At 39.3% G+C, this 27,503-nt stretch overlaps 1 protein-coding gene across 5 annotated transcripts; it reads left to right on the forward strand.

The window, feature by feature from the left end:
• The first annotated feature begins 4,524 nt into the window (after window positions 1-4,524).
• On the forward strand, window positions 4,525-27,039 carry LOC113006580 (interleukin-6 receptor subunit beta-like). Of its 5 annotated transcripts, none has more exons than XM_026142636.1 (16): window positions 4,528-4,933; window positions 10,133-10,405; window positions 10,503-10,629; window positions 10,736-10,905; window positions 10,982-11,097; window positions 12,802-12,828; window positions 14,137-14,323; window positions 15,338-15,420; window positions 15,509-15,719; window positions 15,862-16,026; window positions 17,219-17,320; window positions 19,364-19,507; window positions 19,593-19,733; window positions 23,489-23,573; window positions 23,787-23,868; window positions 26,033-27,039. In XM_026142636.1, exons 1-16 carry the CDS (start codon window positions 4,879-4,881, stop codon window positions 26,441-26,443), a joined length of 2,379 nt encoding a protein of 792 aa, XP_025998421.1. In that variant the 5' UTR covers window positions 4,528-4,878; the 3' UTR covers window positions 26,444-27,039. The 5 variants fall into 5 exon arrangements, with proteins under 5 accessions (XP_025998426.1, XP_025998421.1, XP_025998422.1 ...); XM_026142637.1 differs by having other exon boundaries at window positions 10,506-10,629; XM_026142641.1 differs by lacking the exon at window positions 23,489-23,573 and having other exon boundaries at window positions 4,525-4,933; window positions 26,033-26,198.
• Window positions 27,040-27,503: the final 464 nt, after the last annotated feature.

A 27,503-nucleotide genomic window follows, 5' to 3' on the forward strand; every position in this document is an offset into this window, starting at 1 on the left:
GCAGCTTTGATGGGTGGGTCCAGTTTGCAGCCAATTACAATTTAAGATTCAGATCTCCTGCTCTGTTTATTCAGTTTCTTAGTGTCACCAGCTCCAATGCTGCACCCCAAGAAGACCACTGTCCTTGCCACAGCAGAGTGACAAAACATCTCCATAATTTTTCTGCACGCATGGAAGGATCTCAGCCTCCTTAGGAAAGCCCCTTTTTTGTGCACTGGCTCTGTGTTGGCCTGTAGTTGGTGTGGGTGCCCAGGCCATTTTGTACAAATACAAACTTCTATAATGATACTGACAGGCTGGAGGTTTTTTCTTCATTCTTTCCTTTCTCTCTCTTTCTGTTTGAGAAACCTATATCTTTAAGTCGCAGGTAGAAGGTTGTGGGCCAGAGTTTGTTGCTGGCCTCCCTTGTCAGAGTCTCCTTTCCTGGACAGTAACTCCGTCTATCCGTCTGCAGTCTGCAGTTTGAAAACGACTTTCTGAGCCTTTCTTCCTGGATCCAGACTCTCCTGAGGAGATTCATGAATACTGCCAGCAAAACGTACCTGAGACCCGTCAAACTCTGTCCCTGCACTGCTACACTAACAGCTGTTTCAGAATCTTGCCTGCCTGCCAGTCATCCCTCCAGAAACTGTCCAAGAAACAGAGAGATAACGCCTCAGAAGCCATTTAAAAATCTTACAAAATAACTTCGTTCACTGAAACCGTACCAAGCAAGCATACTCTACCAGTTGACCAGCTTCTTAATATAACACAAATACACATTAGAGTATGAGTGCAGATTTTCAGTATATAAGTAGTAACAATGTTTCAATCCTTTACAAAAACACACACTACTCACACAGAACTTCATCTTTTGGGCCCTGCACAGCTCAAAGCCAAAGTCATGGTTGGTACATTTATCCTGCTTCCTACTCTGTTTTCTCTTTGGAGCTCTACATTTTTGCTCTGGCTCATTAAACACAATTTATAATGCTGCTGTGCCGACAAACTGCTCTGTAAGGACAATTACAGAAAAACAAAGTGTTGCATAGTTGACGTCAACACACACATTTTCCACAAATGACAGACAGCAAGGTCAGAAAATAAAAGTAAACTGTTTTGCCTAGAAATTGCATGTATCATTAATATTCAGTGGAGTGGGAAATGACTGACTACCGAACTAACATTTTTAAGTGATGGCTATTGGGAATGTTAATGTGTTTTTCATTGAACCTGTCAGTAAAGAATGTCATAATTATTTTTTTCCCCTCAGTTTTACTTGTTATAATTAAATTTTCTTGCCCTTTGACAGTTGGAATGAGCTCCTCCCTACCTTGAATCGGTTAAGCATAAAAAAATGGATGGATTAAATTTTCAGCGAAATATGTTTCGACCATTAGATGGAACTATATGAGCGCAAAACAAGAAAAAGTGACTGATAAGAGAGCTCGAGCTTCATATTTCTTGTTGAAAAATATTTCTTGTTGGTCTGAAGACATAAAAGAAGAGTCTTAATAACCTCAAACAGGAACAGACAATAACAAATAATCCTCCTGGGGCTTTGATTTGTTTGTTGAGGTGCTGACTCATAATCCATCCATGTATCGATCATATTCTGTTATACAAAAGGACTCGCTTCCTTTATAGCAGTTGCGGTAATAGAGGAAATGACACCACAGTTGATTATTCACTTTTTCCTGTAGATTATCTCATAGCACAGTGAGCAATAACTGTACCTGTTAATAGGTATTTTGTGTGTCATTTTTCTCCTATAAGAGGTTTGATTCTTGGAATGAATTTGTCATGTAACCGGTTGAGGTTGTCGGTTATAGCCGGAGTAACTTATCATTTCTGATTGGTGGACTTACTGCATACTGTAACATATGTGCATATAAATTTTAGCAGTAACATGTTAAGAAAATGCTTACGCTTTTTCTAGTACTCCATAATAAGAAGAGCAGTTTTGTCAGACAAAATGATTCAGCTTTTGTGACCTTCAGTGTAATGGTCCAAACGGCTGAAGGCCAAAAAAATTGAATCATTTAAACTCAAGAAATCTGTCCTCTCTTTATTCTTCTATTACACTTGGGGCAATTGCTTCACTCTTTCTGGCTGCGTCTGAAACAAAAGCCCCTGAGTTTCACAGTGCTGAGTTCTGTAATGTGTTTTTAACAACTGCTCACAGGTAAACCATCCTGTTATTTGTGATCTGTTCACCTTTTCTTTTGAAATAAATGTTTCGTAACAACCCGACTAATTGTTGCCCTTGCTTAAAAGACATGACTCACAGTGTGCATTAGTAGTCCTAGACAAAATAAATTAGCTGTTTGTTCATTCGCTCGTTTAGAAACTACACGAGCGAAACTGATTCAGTTTATCGACTGACACAACAAACAAAATTTAGTTGAGGAACGTAGTGACAACATCCTCTATTTGTCATGATCTGGCTGTGTGGCAGGCAGGAAATAGGACCCAAACGCAAACTCACGGGAAAACAGGACTGAACTCAAAATACAGCTTTATTGCTGACAAAAGATAACAGCGATACAAAATAACATGAAACTAAACTGGGAAGTACTAAGGAACGGACTTACGAGGAACCACACGGAGGGGCACACAGTCATGAGGGAGAACGCGACACAGAACTGAGGGAGACGCAGACATAAATACACAGAGGGTTAGCGAGGGAAGTGGGAGCACACGGGGAACACAGGTAACACTGATAATCATAACAAGACACGGCAGGAGTGAACGCAACACTGACGGGAGACGGGCAAAGTAAAACAGGAAGTACAGAGGTTCAGACAGGAGGAGAGAGCACGGGGAGAACACAGACATAACAGGCTGGGGAAAACATGGAATAAAACACAAGGAGAGACGAGGGCTCACAAATACACAGAGGGGTGCACAAGGGGTAAGAGTCACAAGGGGAAAACACTTAGGGAACATCATAACAGGGCAACCCAGGAAGCATGGCCTAAATAAGGAACAAAATACAAAAATACATGAAACTAAGAATACTGGGCCAACATGGCCCAGGACCATGACACTATTGTCTCTTGGGTCTACTTAAAGTTTCAAGTCATTTAACATTAACATAAAAGTGGCTGCCTCTGTCAATGTTGGGAATAAATTACATTCATGTTCTAACAAAAGTATTGTTGATAAAGTTATATTAAAAGAAAATTACCCCAACTTTGATATGATACATGTTAGTTTAAAAAACAAATGCGTATTACATAGTGTGACTGCAGAAAAGTCTATGTGTAGTCTGGTGTTTTTGCAGCCACAGAGCAATGTTGTCACAGTGTCACCACTTGGTGTCCCTTGATGTGGCAACAGCATCAGAAATGTATTTGTTTGCAGGGCAGTTCCGCAAATACTATCAACATGGTTCATGGTAATCTAACCAGCATATTTCAGGAGTGTAAGGATGAACAGAGTGACACGTGAGGCCTAAAAACAACATTTTTCAGTCTATTACCCATAAAACTCAGGGAGCAGGCAACATTGCCTACATGTCACTCTTGAATATTTGAGGTACTTTTATCATTTCAAATAACATGTTTAACTGAGGCTTAAGATATGTTGGAGACATTACAGATTATAGAAGGTCTTTGTTCAGAATGTCGATGTCAGTCTGTCCACACTTAAGCTCTTTGATGTTTCAGATTTGGTATTTTCACATGCAGTGGTGCACACTGTGTAGTAGTTGTTAGTATATACTCATCTTAGCAAGAACCCAGACCTGCCTGTTAGTTTAAACTGTGATTCTAAATTAGCAATACTTGTGAATGGTTGTGTGACTTCCTGTATTAGGCCTGTGGTAGACTTGCATTCTGTCTAAGGTGTACTCCCCCTCTTCATCTTGTGAACCTATTAAAACGATCATGAATTTATTTAGTCCCTATGGACCCCAAAGCGCTTTACACAACCAGTCATCCACCCATTCACACACACATTCACACACTGGTGATGGCAAGCTACATTGTAGCCACAGCCACCCTGGGGCGCACTGACAGAGGCGAGGCTGCCGGACACTGGCACCACCGGGCTCTCTGACCGAAATAAGAAAAATAAGAGAAAACAAGCAAAAAAAAAAGAGAGAGAGAGAGCAGCATAATAAACACAACGCCATTGCATTAATCCAGCTAAGTATAAATGTACGAGAGCGATCTGTCTGCCTGCGTCAATTTCTACTACAACATTCAGGATATAACATGACATGAAATCCTGGATCGATCCTGGATCGATCAGTGGTTCAGGCTGCTGGTGGTCGTGTAATGGTGTGGGGGATATTTTCTTGGAGCATTTTGGAACCCTTAGTACCAACTGAGCGTCCTTTAAACACCACAGTCTGCCCGACAGACACAAGCCTGGAAACTGAAACAAAACTCAATAAAAATTAATGAGAGAAAAAAAACTCAATTAACTCTGTGTTTGAGAATGTTGCTGATGTCCAGGTCATAAAGTGCTCTGCTGCTATTGGCTGTGCGCCAGATTATACGAACTGATTTACCGGCAGTCACGTGTGGTTCGCGAGTCTCCGGAGCGGGGAGGTATTTAAATGAGCTCCCTTTCACGTCGCCGAGATAATAACAGACTGAAATAATCAAAGTTTGAAGGCGGTTGAGGAGTTACTTCACTTCCTCTTTTTCTCTCTGTCTTTCCAGTTGGGTAATACCTCCTGTTCAGTTCAGGGTTTGCTTCAGTTCCTGTTACATGATGGCTGAAATAAAGCGTTAGTTAGGAAAATGTGGCGGAGGGTCGGGTGCCGTCTATCATAACAGCCTCGGTTGAAGCCGTTGGAGTGCTTCTGTGTTGCTCAGCGGAATAACTGTCAGCTCTAAATGCATTTGAACAGCGGATTTGTCTGAGGTCTGATTACAGGATAAAAAGATGTACACTTTCCAACTTGTATTTATCCTGGCTGGAATCTCATCCATTCGTGCTGGTAAGTCAATTTTAGCATTTTATGCGTCGCATAGTTGGAAAACAAAATAAGTATTAAAGGGATTTCCAGATATGCTGAGCAATAAAACTCAGTTCTGGGCTTTATGGGAAATGCCCATTTTTTGTTCTACTTTCAGTAATGAAGGGTAGCTACTCTTGCATGTGTGCTTAGACCCAAATTTACCTACAAATATTCTCACTTTGAAAGAATAATAACCTCCAGCATTTTAAATAATTATGATCTGAAATAAGATCAGAATCCTAAACTTTTTAACTGTATCAGAGTTTTGCTTTGAATGGTGTTATTTCTGTTTAAGTATGCATTACTAAGAATGACTCGTTTTTCTTCTAAAAGCAAAGATCCGGATAGGTGGTAACCATATGTGGCTCCATTGATTTAATAAAACACCTCATTTTTTAACCAAAGTGAACAGAACCTGATGAAATGTCTGACAATCCTTCTCCGATTACTGAAAATCAACAAATATTCTACATGGAAGTGTCCCTGCTTGTCTAAATATTTTCCATGAGGACTAGAAGAGAAAAAAACAACAACTTATGCAATAACAAATCTAATCAGATTGAAAAGTTACAGTGCTTTTCCTTTCTAACTTGTACAAGGTTACACCTATTCTGGGAACTCCTCTAATGGTCTGTTGCTTTTCTTTATAACAGATGATCACATTGTCCTTTTTAGATAAGTTAAAGTAACAACACAACAATTAAATATTGTAAAAATAGACCATCCTTCTTCAGTGTAACAGTTTTATCAGGAGAAATGTGCTAAATAATCTAAACTATCCAAACTACATTACAAACTACATTATTAACAAGTCTTTATACATGTTTTCCCAACTTGAGGGTGAGGTACCTCCAAAGGGCCAGGGAGACCTCCGGTAGTCTCATTGATTCATGGGACTCAAACACCATGAATCAAAGGTAAAATATGTATTAACTCTGGCGTAATATTCTTCACCGGTTTTATAAAACTATGAAATTATTTGTTAATGTTTCAATTCGATTCAATTCAATTTTATTTATATAGCGCCAAATCACAACAGCAGTCGCCTCAAGGCGCTTTATATTGTACAGTAAGTAATGTTAAGGTCGTGTCTCTGTCATGCCACCACAGGGGGCACTGACCTCTTGGAAGTCAGGGAACAGGGTACATATGGTGCTAAGCATGAGAAAAGCAGCTTGATTCAAACCAAATGCAGTGCAATACAGGTTTCAGACATCACACCTGTTCAGAGGAATTTTGAAGATTTAGTTTGTTATTGTTCAGTCACTAAATGTGAGTCAGAGCACCAGCGATCGTAGTTTTCACAGAAATTTCTCAGAAATTTTTCTTTTTAATTGATGACGGTGTAAGAGTTGATACTGTTTGGAGCATGTCATCTTGTTTACATAGCAGACTCAGGGTCGTGTCAGATCGTCACGATGCTATTATTTGTAATAATGAATCTCAAAGAGCTCATGTACCGTTAATGTGAACTGAAATCTTTCTGTGGCTGCTTCACATAATAAGCTTTAAACCTGAAACTGTTAGTGAGCATTAACAGAAAGTATTGTGAATTGATAGCATACTTTCCATGAATCCCCCCTGAGGCATTCTGCAGTATGTTACAGATGCAAGGATGAGGATCAGGCGTAGGAACTTGAAATGAGACATTGTGGGAATCTGACTAAACTGCTTTCTGATCTAAATAAAGGTTCACAGGCTTCTAGATTTACATTATTCAAGTCACTGATTGTGATTGGGCCTTGGACCACCCCAGACTCTGTCTATTCTCTACTCTCAGTGCCCAAACAATAATCTTTTTTTTTTAAATAACTATAAGCTTCTCTAAGGATGTAAGGCTTAGTCTACACAAAAACAAGCAAAAATTCATTTTTCAAAAACGTCTGTTGAGAAGTGGATCATGGGTAGGTTTTCAAAGCGTAAGCTATTGCATTTCAATTAAGTGTTATTGTTTCCAGGGTTATGGCATTACTGGCCTGCTATGCTGCTTGTCTTACTGTAGCTAGCACCTGGGATTTTCCTGCTGTAACTCATCAGAATGCCTCCAGTTAACACAGACATGGCAGTAAAAACTGTTTAAAATACTGAAGATATGTCCATCCTGCTGATTGATGATCGAGCTTTTCAGGGTGATCACAGTTAAGACTCATTAAAAAAACAAAAACAAAACAAAAACTACCTGATTCAACGCTGGCTGTCTAAAATGGAAACTTCTGGTCATCAAAAAATAAGCTTTAAATGTTACATGGAACGAACCTGTTACAGCTAAAACTTGCACAAGCATGCCAAATTAAGTAAAGTTGTGAGCAAGCTATAAAGTCATCACATTAAAGGATGGAATAAGCATGATGAGTTTTTCCAGGTAAGAAAACTAACCTGGGCATGGACGGTGTTATGGTGTCGCTTTGATGAAATTACAGAACGAGTCATCAAAGAAAGTCTTGTGTATCATATCGTATTCATTTTAGGCTGCTGACATACTTGATTGACTCATTCATCTCAGTTGCGAAACTTCTACGTTGCAGCAAACAGTGCAAGAACAGCAAGAATAAGAAAAAGATTTTTCTTGATAGCTTTGCATTATTCTGGATGTTACACTGGTTATTTTTGCATTTCGAATGCTATAGATTAATGTTTTAACACTTTTAGTGATCGTGACTTTATTACATTTAAATCTTTGCATAAGATGCAAAGCCTAATTAACAAAACTTTCTCTTGTATCACATTCAGTCTCCAGTTTGCACAGATTTTTCTGCTGATTTAAAATTGTGTTGGACTAAGAAGTGGGATTAGATTACAGTTAGGTGAGCAAAAAGTCTCAAGCCACTCCTCATTTATTTATATTTTCTTGAGAAAATGGGGAAATAACAAGCTTAAAAGTCAATATTTGGTATGACCACCTTTATTTTTCAGCACAGCCCAAACTTTTAGGAATAATTCTCCAGGCTCCTTGAAGAACATTCAAAGCTCTCCTTTGGATGTCGGCTGCCTTTTTGTTCTGTTCTGTGTCAAGATGATCCCACACTGCTCGATAAAGTTGAGGCAGATCCATGAATGATAGTGCTACATTGTGTGTTTTTTATATCCTGGTATGCTTTCACTGCATTGGTGTATTTGGGATTATTGTCAGGTTAAATAATGAAGCCATTTCCAGTCAGGTGCTTTCCAGATGATACTTCATGGTGGATCAAAATTTAGTGGAACTTTTCTGTGTTTGGGTTCACATCTCAGGTTATTTTTCAGGTTTTTGTTAACTTTTTTCCTCTTTCTTGAGGACACGTTCATGTGATCATGTGCTGCAGAGTATCTTTTTTACTGCTTGCCACTTCTTCTTTTTTCCTCAGTTACTTTTAAGGACACACTGCACACTATGCTGACATATGCAGAGGTTTCGACTAATTCGCTCTTTGGGAACCAACTGGTTGATGCAAAATCCTATTTTATGCCTGTCAGACTGTGTTTTTAAGACTTTCCAAAAACCTAGAGAACTATTCCTTTTTTTTTTTAAAGAAAAATGACAAGAAAGTCTGATTTCCTGGAAGCAAAAATATGAAGAAATGAGAATTGGTTCAAGAAAAAGAAAGGAAGCTGGGTAAGAAGAACTTCGTATTCTCAGAGTAGCAGACTATGACCCAACCCAAGTGTAAAAAAAACCCCTCTGTACAAGAGGAAGTGTGGGCTAAATACAAAAAAAGTGAACAAACAGTCGAGGCTGGTATTGTTGCAGTAAGGAGTCAGACCAAAATGTAGCACTCAGAAACAAGGGTTAAAACTAACAAGCAGCTTTATTGCTGAACTTCAACTAACCACAAAATAATGCAGGTTAAAAAATAAGAAATACACTCTTTAAAGAGGGAAAATCAACAAGAAGCAAGGACACAGCCAAGAGGAAGAACTGAGACAATATATATTCACACAGAATAATGAAGGGAAGGGAAACAGGTGGGATCACAGCTGGGGCTCATTACAACTGACAAAAGGAAATAGAAATACAAATAAGATACAAGTAAGAACAGACACCAAAATAAAACAGGAAAAAACAAAGCACAAATGCGCAGGCTTGACACAATGACAGAAAGGTGAGCAAACACTGAGAGACCAGACAGACACGGGGACACAGGTGAGGAAAGGGGTAAGAAAAGATGATGAGTTAGATAAAACCAAGACACATGGACTCAATGAGACATAATCAGAGAAGAAGAATTTAGAAGTTGAGTGCTGGAGGAAATAAAAAGAATAAAATGAAGTGGTCCTTATAGATCTTTTTTCTACTCTACCTGAGCACTCTACAACATGCCTCAGTCACCCGTTCACACCCATTCATCCATCCATCCATTTTCTTCCGCTTATCCGGGGCCGGGTCGTGGGGCCAGCAGCCCAAGCAGAGAAGCCCAGACCTCCCTCTCCCCAGCCACCTCCTCCAGCTTACCCGGAGGAACACCAAGGCGTTCCCAGGCCAGCCGAGAGATATAATCTCTCCAGCGTGTCCTGAGTCTGCCCCGGGGGTCTCCTCCCAGTGGGACATGCCTGGAACACCTCACCCAGGAGGTGCCCAGGAGGCATCCTTGTCAGATGCCCGAAACACCTCAACTGGTTCCTTTCGATGTGGAGGAGCAGCGGCTCTACTCTGAGCCCCTCTCGAATGGCCGAACTTCTCACCCTATCCCTAAGGGAGAGGCCAGCCACCCTTCGGAGGAAACCCATTTCCACCGCTTGTATTCGCAATCTCGTTCTTTTGGTCACTACCTACAGCTCGTGACCATAGGTGAGGGTAGGGACGTAGATCAACCGGTAAATTGAGAGCTTCGCTTTTACACTCAGCTCTCTCTTCATCACAACAGACCGGTACAGTGTCCACATCACTGCAGCCGCTGCACCAATCTGTCTATCGATCTCCCGCTCCCTTCTCCCATCACTCGTGAACAAGACCCCGAGATACTTAAACTCCTCCACTTGGGGCAGGGTCTGGTCCCTGACCCGGAGTGGGCACGGACGAGACCAAGACACCCATTCATGCAAGCGCTTTTTTCCTATGCTTTAGTGCTTTCTGTGAGCCAGCTGTTTTCCCTGTTTCTATGCATCTGATAACCTAAGCAATCCATCTGCCGGCTTCAGTTTTTGCTACAGAGACAAAAGAGTTTTTTCAATTACCTTAATTAAAATGATCATTTCCTCCAGGCCCCAACAGCAACACCTGCAGTGTTTACCCTAAAGATCTATACATCAAAGCGGGAGAGAACATCACGATAACATGTCAGAGCGCGTGCGATGGCACGAGCAAAATCTACTGGAAACTGAACAACGATCGCATTGATGATAGCCTGTCCAGCATGTTGAACCGCACACACACAGTCTTGTCACTCAGAAATTTCACTCACCCTCGTGCGACATTGCAGTGCTATACTGCAGATACTCAGCAAGTCATTGGAGGCACCATTATAGAAACGTACTGTAAGAAGTCATTTTCTTCCATTACCAACATAAATATAGTTGAGCATTCCTGCATTAAAGGGAAATGTAGGACATTTATAACTTAATTTCTCTTCAGCAGCAAAACCCAGAAATATTTCATGTGTCCATTATAAGCTTAATCAAGAGGAAAGCGGTGGCTTAGACAGCCTCACATGCACATGGGAGCATCACATGAATCCCCCAGTGAACTATGCCGTAGAGAGGTAAGTTTTGTATTTTCTTTCTCTTGTGTATAACAACTAATGTAGATTTTTTTTCCCTTTGTTTTAATGCTTCTTAAATTATTTAATAGATTTTTCTTTCCTTCAGTGTTTTTTATAAACAAAAGGAAATTTTACAATGCCACTCAAAGAAAACAACATGCACACTCACAGAACTATTCACACTTCGAGATGACAACATCACTGTTACTGTGAAAGCCACAACTCATCACTGGAATGTTTCCTCTGAGCCTCGTACATTTGCGCTACATGACATAAGTAAGTGACATGGATTACATTGCATATAACTATATTTATGAATGTTTTTGATGATGTTGAAATGTCTGCTACTCAGGTAAAAGTCTTCCCCCAAAGGACCTAGAGGTGGCTGACTCTGCAGGTTCGCTCTCAGTTAAATGGCGACGACTTTCTCCGTTAGAGCCGGGTCGCTGTGAAGTCAAATGCAGGAAAGTACGTTGCTCTTTCATTACATGCACAGCTGCTCACTTTGAAACAATAACAAGAATTAGTTACGACACTGCCATAAAAATGCTGAATGAAACACAACAGTTTCAATGACGATGACCACAAGTTATGTCATTTTCATACATTAAACAGCAAGTTACATAAACAGATTTCCAGGAAGACAAAATAAAAAGGAAGTCCCAAAAAATGTGTCATCTCGATCTACAGTCATGTCAAAAAACAATTCTCCCACTGGAATTAAGAGAGTAAGCAGCAGCTTGATGCTGCTATGCAAATGCACTAGATTAACTGATGAGCAAGTGTAACTAGCACTAACATAATCAGACAGTCTTTCTAGGAATTAATTTCCAAGTAAATTCGCCTCCAGGTCAAACTTTGAAAGGACTCTTCAGGAGTCAGTTAGCATGTGAAATTTTAAACTTAATGACAGCAAAATTAGAAAACGACTGAACAAGTAAGACTTGTTTGGAAGGGATGCCAAGAGAAAGCCTCTTCTCTCTAAAAGGAACATAGCAGCACAGAAATGTTTGGCCATAATGCGCACGACCACCAAACACAACATATCAGCACAAACAGCTCATAGCAGCTGTCACAGGACCTGGGCCCCTTGTAGTCATTGAGTCAACTATGAACTCCTCTGCAAGTATTCTAGAGTCAGATGGGACGAGTATATCTGATAGTTCAAGCTTTGCTGGAACCGGGCATGTGCAACCGGACAGTGATCCCAAGGACAGCAGCAGAGCTACACAAGAATGGCTGAATTTCTCTGAAAAAGAAATTAATAAAGCTGTTGCAATGACCCATTCAATGTCCAGTCCATCTGACTGAAATGCTGCGGCGGGACATTACGAGACAAATTCCCACAAACCTCAATGAAGCAATGTGAGAAGCATGTGAGAGACTGATGAAGTCAAACAGAAAATGGCTACTTCGATTTGTTGCTGTTAAAGTTTGTTCTACAAGCTATTAAATCCTGGGCTGTACTTATTTCATCTCATGTGTTGTGGAAGTTTAACTTAATAAAGCCCGCAGACAAACGGTGAGCGTAGCTGGCATCCTTTAATTAAAAAGAACAAAAAACCCAAACTTGGTGGGAGCAGCCATCGCGGGGCAAATGACCAGCAGAGTCTCTCCTGAACCCAGAACAGCCCTGGGTTTAAATACCTTCTACAGAAACAAAAGGCAGTGCACAGCTGTTTACACTCCCTTGCTACCTGATACAGTGGTTGAAAACAAAAGACTCTTCCTGTGGAATTGTCTGCTTCCTCCCAACTTCCTGAAATAAAATCACATGGCTGTTCAATGGCATGAATAAGGTGTGAGACATTGAGACCTGCTAAAACCCAAGTAAATAATGTGAATAATACATAAATAAAGGAAATTCTAATACACATGTTAATAGTTTTGCCTAGAGTCTTGTGAAAGTTAATTTAGTTGGTTAAGCAATAATGTTTTAAAATAGTACCCAATATGTGCCTTAGCTAAAGATTTCTGTCCAGAAAAAAATTATATATCTAGTCATAAACAGTATTTGCGTCATCAGATGCAAAAGTGCAGATGGTATAAACTGCTATAAAGCTGTGGAATGGGAAATAAAATGTAGACACTATATAAGCTCTTTTTGTTTCTGCCAACATGTTTGCAATATTTAACCCTTCATGGCTAACTGGGGACTTGTTTCACTTCCAGGTTTTAGCTGGAGGAGAAATTGTCGAGGTAAGGAAAAGCTGGCTTATCTCAAACCTCTAATCTCTGCGGTATTTGAGGAATGCAGAAATAAAAACACATTTGCTGCACAGGTAGTGAAGGTAAAACACAAATTAGATAACCTGTAATCACCTAAAAATCATATGCAGTGGTCCCTCACTATAATGCGGTTCACGTTTCGCAGCCTCGCTGTTTTGCAGCGCATTGTGTTCTGTGTCCTGATTGGCTGTAGACCATTAACAATCAATCTCGTGCTGTGTCTCCTGCACAGTATAGAATGCGTTCAGGTAGTCAAATTTACATAAATCTTCGAGCTGTGGCAGTGTGACTCTGAAGAGCTGTACTGTATGTTTGTAAGTTTTCTCCCCAACAAACTCAACAATGTTGACTAAACGTTTTTGCACCGTCAAAGGCAACCAAGGGTTCCTTTGTTTTCATTCTATAATACTGGACTTATTTTTCTACGAAGGTTTGAACTTTGAGAGTGTTTAAACAAGAGATAAAAGTGTGAAAATCTTCATGCCTGTCTGAGAAAAGTGCATAAAGTGTGTAGTGACGGGTTTTTACAGCCTTAAAACATTTATAATAATTGTAAAAAAACCAAAAATTAACAAAGTCGGCTACTTCGCGGATTTCACCTAGAGCTGTACTGTATGTTTGTAAGTTTTCTCCCCAAGGGACATAAAGCTGTGGAATGGGAAATAAAATACATACATGAGGGACATAATGGATATACTGTGCTAGTTGGAAGAAACAAATAGAAAATAAATAAGCAGCATGTGATATTTCTATAGCTGAATATTTAGGCTGTATCCATAACTGACGCAATTGATTTCTCAGTATATTCATTTTTAACTTCATTATAAAATATTTTCAGCATTCAATTTTGACAGCGATTTGTTTCGAAATGTTTCTAAGAATTAAAAAATATTATAATACTAATATTATAATATTCCTTTTAATTAAGTTACAATTAATTATCTTTAGATAAGATTAAACATTACTTTTAACAAATAAAAACATTCAGCTAAAGGATGACTTCTGGCAAATAGTGGTGACATTTGGCAAGAAAAGTATTTTACTTAATGTAATAAATTATTTAAAAAGAAATCTAAAACTCCTCAACTTCAAAAAAGTTCCTTGTTGCATGGATTTTTTCCCCTGGATAATCAATTCAACAAAATAAAAAATAAACCTTTATAAATCTCGATTCTTTTTAAACATGCACCCTATAAATTTAGTGACTGTTGGTAAAAGCTTTGAGTATGTTTTAGAAGTGAAGTGATGTTCCTAAGAAGAAATGTTTGTTTCTCCTAGTGTGACCACAGTGAGACTGGAAACAATACAAGACCATATTGTCTACTAAATGATGAAGCTAATGGGTCCATCATGATCAACAATGTGGATTCCTGCACTACCTACGGCTTTTCAGTACGCTGTGTTTTGGGGAAGGCCATCTGGAGTGACTGGAGCAAGGAAAAACTACATGTGACCAAACTAAACAGTAAGCATAGGTGTAACTTTGTGCTGAACATTGGGGGGGTCAAGATCTCTGAAATGAGTAAAGAAAATCAACAGCCTTGAATTGGGATACAGCCCATGTGTTTGCAACAAACCGTTTATTTTGCAAATCGAGCTCAACACTGCCCCTAGCGTCCTGGAACACTTCCGTTGTGTTTTGGAGTTTGCCTGTGTTTTGTATTTTGTACGTGTTTTGGAGTTTGTATGTTTTGTATTTTGTATGTGTTTTGTATTTTGTACGTGTTTTGGAGTTTGCCTGTGTTTTGTATTTTGTACGTGTTTTGGAGTTTGTACGTGTTTTGGAGTTTGTACGTGTTTTGTATTTTGTACGTGTTTTTTATTTTGTACGTGTTTTGGATTTTGTACGTGTTTTGGAGTTTGCATGTGTTTTGTGCTTTGGAATTTGTAAGTGTTGTGGAGTTTGTACATGCTTTGTCTCTAGGGGCCACCTTAGGTTTGAGGCCCTGAGAGGGAACATTATCAAGGAATGTTAAAGGAATGAAGTCTGAAACATTTTGAGTTGCAGGTTTGGACTTGAATGTGATAATACAAAGTCAAAAGTTTAGTCTTTTATGCTGTGTAATATGACTGTAGTGTTTAAAAAAAAATACCTCCAGAGAACCGATGTCATGTAACACGAAGATGAGGGTCAGTCTACAACTTCTGCAGCAGAATTACTAAAAATAATGAACTGCGATGGACTTGCGGTCTTTGACGTACCCCGCAGCTCACATCGAGAGAGCTTGGATAGGCTCCAGCTCCCTCCGTGACCCCGAACTGGAGAGGCAGTTCACAAAGTGGATGAATGATTGAATTATTCGCTGTAAACACGTAGTTGTTTGCAGCGGTTACCATGAGCTCCAGGATATTATTTAACGTGTGAACAGACACACTGCTTTCTCCTTTCTTGGCTTCAGACCAAAACCGTTGACAGTTTTCAAATATAATAATATTCCTGCCTGCGTAAAATAGTTTTTCTTATTTTGACCTTTTACAGAGAATCATGTCAACCTGCGCCTGTGGAGAAAAGTGTCTGAACGGGAAGAAAATGGACTTAGAAAAGTCCGTGTCATGTGGAAGGTAAGGAAATATCTCATTGGTGTCTTTAAACAGCAGATTTCTGTATGTTCTATTTTTTTATGTGACAAGCTTCAAATGATCCACACAGGGTATTCCTAAAGACTGTGGAGGCACATTTGATTACACCATAAAACAAACTCATGACAGTGAACACATGACTGGAGGGAATTATACCTTCTGTGGCAACACAACTTGTGATGTTGTTGTAAACCAAGATGCACACAGAATAAATCTCACAGTCTTCCGGAATAAAGAAGTTCTTGTGGTGAAGTCAGTTTATGTTCCGGCCGTTGGAGAGAGTAAGTTTAAATGCTTTTTACTGAGCATTTTTAATGGGCAATTATTATTGATGTACCAGATTGCTTCAGTTTAATGGACAAAGGCTTTGCTGTGTTGTCAAGCAATTTGCTTCTTTTTTCTTTCACTTTATCTAATCGGCAGGCCTTCCTCAAGTTACCAACATCCAGACCTTATCTGATGACAAAGTTATTAAGGTCAGCTGGATGGCTCCTATGCAGCCAGTCAGTGGGTATAAAATTGACTGGACCCAGGATGGAAGTCAGTACCACTGGAAAGAGAGCGAGTACACGAATGTAACACTCAGCGGTACGTTAGAGAGCAGTGTGATAACGATAAATTGATGACAGGCTGATAGATGGATGTTTAATAAATTCCAAGGGAGCCTTGTGGCTGGAATCTGAGTCATGCCGATTTATTGGCAAAGACATGATCCATTTGTGTCTTATCTTCCAGCATCATTGGTTCATGGGTGTAGCAAATTATGCATAGCCTGGGTGAGATAGATGTTAAAAGCTGCTCTGTAATCCATTATACATTCTACAGAAAAACAGTTATTTCTTGAAAACTGTGTCCTGAGATGTGTTGCAGTTTGTGGTGTTTCTTTGTGCTCAGTTGTGTTTAAGCAAGCAGAGGAACAGCCAGGCTAAATAGATTTACTCACAATGTTTCTGTGAAGGTCTGGTTCCACGGACCAGGTAAAATCTGTTTCTTGTTTTTTTTTAAGTATTAGAAAAGACACTATTTTTCAAAGGTTAACAAACAAGGACAATCACCGAAATAGATCCTGTATTTGTATTCTTCATTTCCATTTAGTTTTTGTAGGTCTGCTTCAATAGCATCTGTGTTTACTTATGCTAGGAAGCTGCTTATTGTGAAGCTATTACTTAATTTTTTCTTGTTTATCACAGTTCTCACCCAAGTGCCTTTCATAGTGTCCCCACTTTTATTTCTTCTACATTTCTAACCCTGTAGTCATCTCAGGGCTTCTCAAATCTTCTCTCATAACTCTTTGGATGCCTTCAGAATCAGAATCAGATTCCTCAGATGAGGAAACAGATGACCTAAACTATTTAATTATAAGCATAACTGTTAAAACAAATAAATCATTCTTATCCATTGTTGCACACATATTAAATCTGAAACGTATACTAGATTATAATAGATACTAATCCCAAGAAGCATTTCATCATATAAACAGATCATAAGAACCACTTCACTTGGTGCACTTGGAGCTTTGGTATGTTTAGATTACACAGCTTTTGGTACTTTAGTTATACTCTTGATAGGCTTCTAGCTAAAATATTACCATAGCTAAAGGCGGTATCATATAAAGCATAGAACAAATTCAAATTTGGCACTAACAGCACAAAACTCCTCTAAGGGATGCACGTAATCACTGTTGAGCTGTGTGGCTAAAAAGCTAAACAAGTATGCTGTAACAGTCACTTGCTAGTTCTCTGTCATCAGTTTTCAGACTAGTCTTCCCCCTCTCTTACAGGCCTCCAGGAAAAAAAGCCATATAATATCACAGTAACGCCCCTCTTTGATGACAAGACAGGTCAGGGCACAAAAGTCCTTCATGTTTGCTCCAGTTTTGGAGGTAAGTAATTCAGATGTTTGGATGTATACACTACCAGCAAAGGTTTGGACACACCTTATCATTTAATGATTTTTCCTTGTTTTTATGACTATTTACATTGTTCTCACTGAAGGCAACAAAACTATGAATAAACACATATGGAATTATGGAGAAAATAGTGCTGTCAGCGTTAATGTTGTTAAAAATGACATTAACGCCATAACTGCAACCCATAACCGACTGGCTGCACGGCGCAAATGCATTAACGAGCTAACTGCGCTGAAGCGTTGACGCCGTGCAGCCCTCACACGGGGCGAGACGCGTTAACTCACTAACAGAGATTTGCGTTAATGCGGTTATGGCGTTAACGTCATTTTAACGAGATTAACGCTGACAGCACTAGTAGAAAACAAAAGAATGTGAAATGATTAAAAAAATGTTTTATATTTTAGATTCTTCAAATTAGCCAACCTTTGTTTTGATTACTGCTTCACACACTCTTGGCATTTTCTCGATGAGCTTCGTGAGGTAGTCTCCTCAAATGGTTCTCCAACAGTCTTGAAGGAGTTCTCAGAGATGCCGAGCACTTGTTGGCCCTTTTGCCTTCACTCTGCGCCCATCTCATCCCAAACCATCTCGACTGGGTTTAGGTCAGGTGACTGTGGAGGCCAGGCCATTGGGCGCAGCACTCCATCACTCTCCTTCTTGGTCAAATAGCCTTTACACAGCCTGGAGGTGTGTTTTGGTGTCACTGTCCTGTTGAAAATCTAAATGATGGTCCAACTAAACGCAAACTAGATGGGATGGCATGTTGCTGCAGGATGCTGTGGTAGCCATGCTGGTTCAGTGTGCCTTCTATTTAAAATAAATCCCTAACAGTGACACTAGTAAAGCACCCCCGCACCATCACACCTCCTCCATGTTTCACGGTGGGAACCATGCATGTAGAGACCATCTGTTTACCTTTTCTGCATCACATGAAGACATGGTAGAACCAAAGATCGCAAATTTGGACTCATTAGATAAAAGCACAGATTTCCACTGGTCTAATGTCCTTGTGTTTTTTTGGCCCAAACAAATCTCTTTTGCTTGTTGCTTTTCCTTAGTTGTGGTTTCTTAGCAGCTATTTGACCACAAAGGCCTGATTCATACAGTCTCCGCTGAACACTTGATGTAGAGATGTGTCTGCTACTGGAACTCTGTGTGGTATTTATCTGGGCTCTAGTCTGAGGGGCTGTGAACTTGCGATTTCTGAGGCTGGTGACTCGGATGAATTTATCCTCAGCAGCAGAGGTGACTCTTGGTCTTCCTTTCCTTGGGCGGTCCTCATGCGAGCCACTTTCATCGTAGCGCTTGATGGTTTAAGGCGACTGCACTTGGGGGACACGTCTATTTCTTGTTTCTCTTTACTTAGCTGGTTGGTTCTTGCACAACTGCAGTAACCAACCAACTGATGGTCCCAACCTCATTAAGAAAGCAAGAAATTCCACAAATGTACCCTGACGAGGCACACCTGTGAAGTGAAAACCATTTCAGGTGACTACAACATGTAGCTCATCGAGAGAAAGCCAAGGGTTTGCAGCACTGTCAACAAAGCAAAGGGTGGCTACTTTCAAGACTCTTAAATATAAGACATATTTATTTATCATTTTTTTCTTTGCTACATAATTCCATAAATGCTTGCTTCATATATTTGATGTATTCAGTATGTATAGGGGTAGGCAACTCCAGGCCTAGAGGGCCGGTGTCCTGGAGGTTTTAGATCTCACCTTGGGTCAACACACCTGAATCAAATGATTAATTCATTACCAGGCCTCTGGAGAACTATGTCATGTTGAGGAGGTCATATAGGCTTTTAAATCAGCTATGTTGGATCACGTACACATCCAAAACCTGCAGGACACCGGCTCTCAAGGCCTGGAGTTGGACACCCCTGATGTAGAAAGTAGTAAATATAAAGAAAACTCATTAAATTAGAAGGTGTGTCCAAACTTTTGACTCATTCTGAAACAGTACTTTTTAAAATGCTGTCCCAAGCTGATGTTGCCCATGTCGCTCCTACAGATCCAGACAGCATTGCTATCACAGTTGTACCTAGCTACCGACAAGCCTTTGTGAGCTGGAATACGAAATCACAGAAGGAATGCAGCGGTGCTGTTCAAAGCTATACAGTCAACTACTACAAGACGCAGGATGTACTGTATCTCAGTGAGTACGCAACGCACTTGTGCGAAGTTTGCACACTTTCATATAACGCAACATTCATAGCATTTCTTTAATGGGTTTCTTCCAGATGTTACTGTGGATGGCAAAATGAGGAACGTCTCTTTAAAAGATCTGAGTCCAGACACCCAGTACACCGTCAATGTCGATGCCAGGGCTCTGACCGGAATATCAAAAAGCAGTGATGAGAAATTTACAACCACAAAATTTGGTAAGTGGTCTATAAGAGCTCTGACTTAGAGGAATGATTCAGAATGAGCCTGTGAGCGGATTATCTTTGGTTTGGTGCACCCAATACCACCCTGATACTAAGTTGGTGAATAATCAACAGATGCATCAGCACAATAATCATGCTTTGGCATGTCAGGCCAGTAAAGATTGTTATTTCAGTCAATAGTGACACAGTTTTATTTTTTTCGTTTTGTTTTCTGGATTGAACAAAATACAGCAAAAAATGTTTTTGCTTAGTTTAGTCCATTCAATGTCTGTGTAGTTTTATTTATTTTGTGTTTTTTAGCAACCTTTATATTTAAATCCACTCAAAACATTCGTGAGTTAAATAACTCAATGGCTGTTGTTACCAGTCATGAACCTGTGTTTTCCTACAGTCGAGCTTTAACCAAACACAGCTCAACTGACTCATAGCAGTAATAACAGCCTAATCCCGACATCAGTGCCAAATATTAAAATTTGATGAGCCTCAGAGAAAATCTCTTTATGGCCTCGATCCAAAGCCTTTGTGTTTTCCAGCAGTTACCTTGGCATGTATCTAAGGACGCAAACAAATAAGAAACATTCCTGAAAGTCAGAAACAGGATGCTGCAGTTTTACTGCTCTGAGACCCACAACAGCACTTATTTGCTGACGGCAGACTTGACAACTGCAGAAAAAGTTTAATAATTAATGACGGCTCATTTATTTTCCATAAAATATTAATTGTTTTTACAGACAAAAAGGCGTGGCAGGATTTACTTTGCTATTGTAATATTATCTACAAGTCTATGACCATGGGCATTGCCATGGTCGAAATTGGTCACAGCACAACAGCAAAAACTGAACCAAAAACCTAAAACTCAACAACTACTCTGGTTATTAAGTGGTTTTGAATCTCCACATGCAGTCATGGTAACAAGAAAGTACACTCTCTTTCAGCTCAGGTTTTTTTGTATCAGGATATAATACAAGTAACGCAGTCGTTAGCAGGTCTTAAAATTAGGTAAATGCAACATTAAAGCAACTACAAAACATGACATATTATGCTGTGCCATTATTTATTTAACAAAGTAATCCAAAAATGCAGTGTACAATTAGACAGTGCAATTAGGTAAATGAACAAGTATGGCTTGTTTAGAAGAGTTGCACATGGCAGTTAGCTTAGGCATGCAACGTTGCACCCGAACAAACTGAGACTTCCTGTCCTTTGGATGAAACCAAAGTGGCGTCATGAACTGGTCATGTAAGGCAGGCAGGAATGGACCCTAGATGCAGACTCATGGAGGTGAAAATGAACTCAGAAAGTTTTATCGGTTTTATTGCTGGATGGCTGTACTACAAAACTAACTAAATTTGGAATATACATGAAATTAAACACGCAGGTAGGCAGAACACACGGTGGGGAATGAGGGAGAACGCTGGACAGAGGGAAACAGAGGGCTTTAATATGCAAGGAATGACAAGGGAACAGGAAACACATGGGGAAGACAGCTAAGACAAATTAGACATGACGAGTGAGAGAAAGCAAAACTAAACACACTGAAGAGGGAATGCAAGATTTTCACAATAAAACAGGAAACAATGGTGATGACAATGATGACAGGCTGAGGAACAAAGATAAACATGAAAGGTGGGGAGACATGAAATGAAACACAAGGATGGGAAACCAGACACAAAGACACACACAACCCACATAAACACAGACACACAAAGAGGGAAACAGAAGGACACAGACACAAGGGGAAATGTAATATTCAAGGAACTAAATGGGGAATATAAGAAACTCAATGCGGAATAACTAAGACTACTAATGAAAGTGACTCAGGTCTGTTGCCCCAAAGGATACAGGAAATGTGCTGATTTGCACGACATAGTCATGTCTGATTTTAATGCATTTTCCTCTAAACGCTTGATGATAACTGACGTCATGACTTTTAGCCTCATTGTTTCTGCAGAGAGATTTCTCTAGAACAAAACAGTAAAGCATTTACAGTATATAATTTAATGAAGAAAAAACAGTATATACCTCTCTGCAGAAACAATGAGGCGACTGCTGAATGTTACAGGTACTGTCAGAAAGCCACCAAAGGCAGATTACAGTATATAGGAGTGATACACCAGGCGTGTGATGTTCTCCTTTATAGTGGACAGAAATTATTTTTTGGAGTGGAACAAATAATTTGTGTGGCATCTTATTTAATGCAGAACACCTGATTGTTATTTAAATAGTTTGAAATGGTTATTTAAAAAAAGGTAAATTGCTGCAAATAACTTTGTTGTCTGCAAAACTTGTGCAGAGGATTTTAAAATTAGCAATTTATATTTGCATTTAAAGTTATGAAATATGATTCATTAAACATGTTTATGGTTTTTACAGTAAAAAATATAACTTTTTCTACTCGGATTTTATGTTATTTGTCTAATTTTAGATCTATTGTGTTACTACAGTTTGTCTCAATGAAAACATAACTGTAGATTCAGACATGTGAGGTTGTGCTGAAAATAATGATACCAAACAAGGCAAAGTAAATAGTTTTTAAAGGTGAACTGTAGCAGTAAAATCAAAAGTAGTCAAAAACGGCCAATTATACTCTGGACCCAGAAGGTTAAACATTTTTTAAAGTAATGCAATAGTTACTTTTTCTAGTAACATATTACTTTTAGAATCTTATAACTCAGCTACTAACTCAGTTACTTTTTTGAAGAAGTAACTGGTAACTATAATTAATTACTTTTTGCCCAACACTGGACATGAGAGACTGATAAATTCATACCGAAAACAATTACTTTACATTTGTGTTGCTAAATGTGTTCTACGAGCTACTGAGTCACGAGGTATACTCGGTCTTTCACACAGTGCTTCTTCATTTTCACTTTTTTTAGACCATTTCACAGTGTTATATGTCACGAGCTGCTGTTGATCTCGGGTTATATTTACCTAATTTCGAGACATAAACAACACTTTAAAGTCATTTATTTTTATGTACACTTAAAATGGTACAAATGATCTATGTCTGGTGCTGATATCACCAATTTAAACCGTGAGAAGCAAGTAAATGGTAAATGGCCTGTATTTATATAGCGCTTTACTAGTCCCTAAGGACCCCAAAGCGCTTTACATATCCAGTCATCCACCCATTCACTCACACATTCACACACTGGTGATGGCAAGCTACATTGTAGCCACAGCCACCCTGGGGCGCACTGACAGAGGCGAGGCTGCCGAACACTGGCGCCACCGGGCCCTCTGACCACCACCAGTAGGCAACGGGTGAAGTGTCTTACCCAAGGACACAACGACCGAGACTGTGTTTGAGTGTGAAGTTGATTGGCTCATTAGGGCAAGGAGGGCAAGAGGAAGAGGTTTGAGCCACCCTTGCGGTAAACACTTGTCTGTCTGGGTAGAACGTCACCCAGATAACAGTCAAGAAGTACCTGAAGCCGTCTTGACGTTGATTCACCTCCCTTTGGAACTATTTATCAACCATGAGAAGACACTGTGACAGATTGCCAGCCGACGGTTGATCAGTGTTAAGATATTTGTTTGCGTGCTAAGAACTAAGATCCTAACCTCTAATGTTATGACTCACTGGACTAGTATCTGAATTAAACCGAATGTTATGAACTTTTTCTTTTCTTTGCTGTGGTAATACTAATTATTTAAAATTGTATAAATCCAGTCAGTGATTTTTTAAGAGTGTTTAATGTCTGTTCTGCAAAGTGCTCAATGATCAATTGAAATGTCTTTAACAGATCCAGGGCTTGTTACTCCACTCAGTGTCGCTGGAAGCGTTATCATCTTCCTGGTGTTATTTCTCGGATTATGCATTGCTGTTCAGTAAGTTTCAGTCTCTTTTTGTTATTGATGATTTGTTACGAGCTCCTTTTGAATGCAAACACTGAACCAAAAACATTTCCAGGCCATCAATAGTGGAAGACAGGCTCTGATGTGTTAAGACATTGTGGTCATGTTGTGATTACATTTTTGGCACCAAACACTTCTACAGATTTCTTCCTAACAATGTGTTAATGATGTGTGTTATTTGTTTAGATGGAAGAAATTCCAGGAGAAGCCCGTGCCAAATCCAGCCCTCAGCTCTGTGGGTGTTTGGGCATCGCAAAGTCAACAAAAGGTGACGAGGATGTCATGGCCCTTGATTTATAATGATGAATTTTGCGGGATGGGGCGGTGATATTTTCACATGTAGTTTAGGCTTTTGAGTTATTGTTTCCTCTTCTCATTTTTACTTTGTTAGTTTGCTTTCTCATTTGTCTTCTTTTAGTTTTTCAGATTTATTTTTGTCCCCACCATCTGTTTTGATTATGTGCACATCTGTCCTGTTTTTCTCCCCGTTTCTAATCCCAAATCACTTCTTGGTGTATAAATAGTCCAGTCGTTGTGTCTGTTCACATGGGTTTTCTAGATTTTCTTTGTGCTCATGTGTCTCTGCTTGTTTTTAACTTCACTATGTGTGTTATTATCTGAGGCTGTCCAGTGGGATGCATTATATCTGCATTAATGTTGCTGAAGAAGTTGCATGATTAAATTGTAGGTTTTTCATTGTCAAGCAAAAAAAGGTAGAAATACATCAGCTTGTGCTTTCTTGAATTGTAGAGAAGCTGAATGTTATTCTATATTTCTGCTAAAGTGACTACTTGGTAATTTACTTTCACATTTTACAGTGTGAGGGTTTTCTGTTTTACCTTGTCACATGTGTCAGCAAACTGAGTCTCTCTGACTTTGTTGTGTTGAATGAAAAAAGCTGTTTAAGATGTTTTTTCTTGATCATTGCACATCCACCTCAAATTTCTGAGATCTGAAAAAAAGATTCTGTGATTTAATCAAAAAGTTAACTACCAAAATCTGGCGGCTGGATTAATAAAAAATAATAATTGGTATTTTCAGTTGTCCTGAAAGTGGTTTTCTGAATATTATCTTAAACAGTTTCCCCCCACACTTCCTGAGGCCTATATTATAAAGGAAGTTCAACACAACCAGGCTTTCTTTGCCTTAGCTGGCTTGACAAAACATAAAACCCCAGTTGGAAATAAGCACTCAGCACTCTGATCAGGTTTATTAAAAACTATAAAAATTTGTATCCCACGGAGACACAAAAATCCCTTTAGTTTGTCAGAAATTAGTATTATGAAATTAGTTTGACTGAACAAGTATTTTTGGTGTGTTCTGTATTTTTGTAGTCACAGTTCTAGCAGTGAAGACAGATTAGGCTCAAGTATAAAAATATGCATACATTCTTTGTATTACCAAATCCATATATGCACGTTTACAATGCAATGATGGTGCGATACATAGTGTGTAACTTTAGAGCTGGGCTTAGCTTTATCTCTAGAGGAAGATGGCCTTACATTTGACTCTAGTCAGTGACTCCAAGGTGACTGTAAAATTAGCCCACATGAATATTTGTGCTGATATGCTATGTTTGCATAACTGCAGAGAGCTCTAATATGTTCTGATGGCACTTCAGGTTTGAGTATAGTCATGCAGTCAAATACAGTCAAATGACACTGAGCAACATTTAGTAAGGTGCAATGTCTATAAATTCCTCAACTACTCCCAATGATAATCTCCAAAATCAATCTTACTGGGCTGACGGATATCGCAGGTCCATGAATAAACTGTCTTATGTGTTTGCTCCATTTCTTCAGTTTTCATTTTCTGTAATTTGTCAGATTACAACTGAAAAATCTGATCTAAAAATCAAATGTAAAATTTGGTGGAACTCGAGCTTCAGCGATTAAAACAATTCAAGTTGGAGGATTTTAAATGACCCTTTTCTCCCCTCATGTTTTTTTATGACAGCTATCACGGTCCAGATTCATAAGCATTCATGTGCTGCTCTTTATTTACCTGTTGCCATGGGGAATCCTGGTATCAGAGCTTCACCGATGATTGCTATCCTCTTTCACGCATGCATTCTTCACTCAGGGTGAACATAATCAGGGCTGTTTCAACTCTCTGAGTTTATAGCAACTCAGAGTTTATGCTTTGTTGAACCTGCTTTCTGGAATGGCACACAGATGTTTTACAGATGTTTTTTGTTATAGTTTGAAGTTTCTGTCTTGAACTCATTTATGTGTCCATGCACTGGGACTCCTTTAACATCTTCCCTCTTCCAGAGGTCCTCTATCCTGAGTTATCATGTCTATGTAGGGTTTAGCTTTCACTGACTACAGAAACAATCCATGCCCGAGTCTTGATAATATATAAAAGCTGCTGTAATTCATCCTAGCTTTTTGTTTTACGGCTCCCTTCTGTCTGTGTGTTTGTATCCATAGGGAATCTGCTTCCAGCCATTCAGAAATCCATCTGAAAGCCACTGTGATACAGTATACCCAGAGAAAGCGCAGAGCACATCTACCCCTTCATTAGTTACAGGCTATGATACTAACACAGCCAGTGAATACATAGTGGACTACGCAAACTCAGGAATGACTCTTGGTCTTTATACGGAGGATGAAAGTCCAGTTGAACCTGCAAAGACGCCTCCCTCTCCTGGAGAATCCACTGCATTAATTTCCTCAGACAGCAGCACAGCCAACCCCTATCGAAGTCAGAGTTCTGGGGAGAGTCCTGTCCCGGAGACTGAAAAACTGAGTAAGCACGTGCCAGTAAAACAGCAAGAAAAGGCATTACTTAAGACCATATATGTCACATTAGACATGATTGAACAAGATCATAAGAGGTGAGAGCAGTGAAGGTAAATGATGCAGATAGATTTGCAGTCAGTCAGCTGTGAAAGAAATAGATATGGTTTGATATGACTGTGTGTGTGTCATTAAGTTGCCTAGCACTGTGGAACAACAGGATACAAACATGTTTAACCGTTTTTGTGTATGTAGTAGCTGCTTTATTAGGTCATCTCAATGTATTCAGCCGTACAGGAAGAATAGGTTTCATTTAATGTGAAGAGATGAAAAGATTTAAGGATATGAGTTATCACCACTGAAAATATGATATAGTGTTCCCAGGATTTAGCATTCTAGACATGCTTTGCTATGACACTGATCCTGGTTTTATGTACAGTCTGTATTATAGTATTGTGATATTTTGTTGTAAATATTTTAGCCATGTATTATATGCTTGATGTTTGTTGAGGTGTGACTCGCTGCATTTCTTTTTGCTTTATCGCTTTGTGTCATTTGTAAACTGGAGGAGTCATTAAAATGTAAATGTTGTTATTGTGTTGATAAATATTCACCGTGCAGAAGCGTCTCTGCCATATGTCTTGTAAACAGACAAAAACAAAAAAGTATGGAATAAAGTGAATAAATGTTGTACTTGACACCCTGTTTTGTTATTTGATGACAAAATGTTTGAAGTATTCTGCATGTAACCATATATTAGTGTGAGCAAGGCTTTGTAATGTGCATGGCACTGAGTGTAATTGGAGAAACCACAGTACACATTCATAAGAAAGTGAGCCAGCTCACTTATATTTTCCACTAATGCACTGTTAGACTGGTGAAAGGGAAAAATGTGTTAATATTTCAAGATAAATTATGCACACATACACCAGTGTTCTATGGTGTTGTGTGGTGTACACTCACCACCTCCATGAATTTGGCATAAACAACAGGATTGGATATATCCTGTCTTGTATCAGTGGTGCAGGCTGCTGCTGCTGGCGTATGGTTATGCGGGAAAATTTTTCAATCACAAAGCTCAGATCATCTCAAACTAATTTCTTCAACATGACAGTGAATTCCCTGTATTCAAATGGCCTCAACAATCATCAGAACTCAATCC

This window comes from Astatotilapia calliptera, chromosome 15 (genome assembly GCF_900246225.1).
Source record: "Astatotilapia calliptera chromosome 15, fAstCal1.2, whole genome shotgun sequence".
In the NCBI taxonomy this organism is placed as follows: domain Eukaryota; kingdom Metazoa; phylum Chordata; class Actinopteri; order Cichliformes; family Cichlidae; genus Astatotilapia; species Astatotilapia calliptera.

Bases quoted from the DNA above. Each gene is read 5' to 3' on its own strand.
- LOC113006580 (XM_026142636.1), top strand. From the start codon at position 4,879: ATGTACACTTTCCAACTTGTATTTATCCTGGCTGGAATCTCATCCATT. The intron at 10,630-10,735 runs GTAAGTTTTGTA...TCTTTCCTTCAG, and splicing joins GTGAACTATGCCGTAGAGAG to TGTTTTTTATAAACAAAAGG. The intron at 23,869-26,032 runs GTGACGAGGATG...TTGTATCCATAG, and splicing joins CATCGCAAAGTCAACAAAAG to GGAATCTGCTTCCAGCCATT.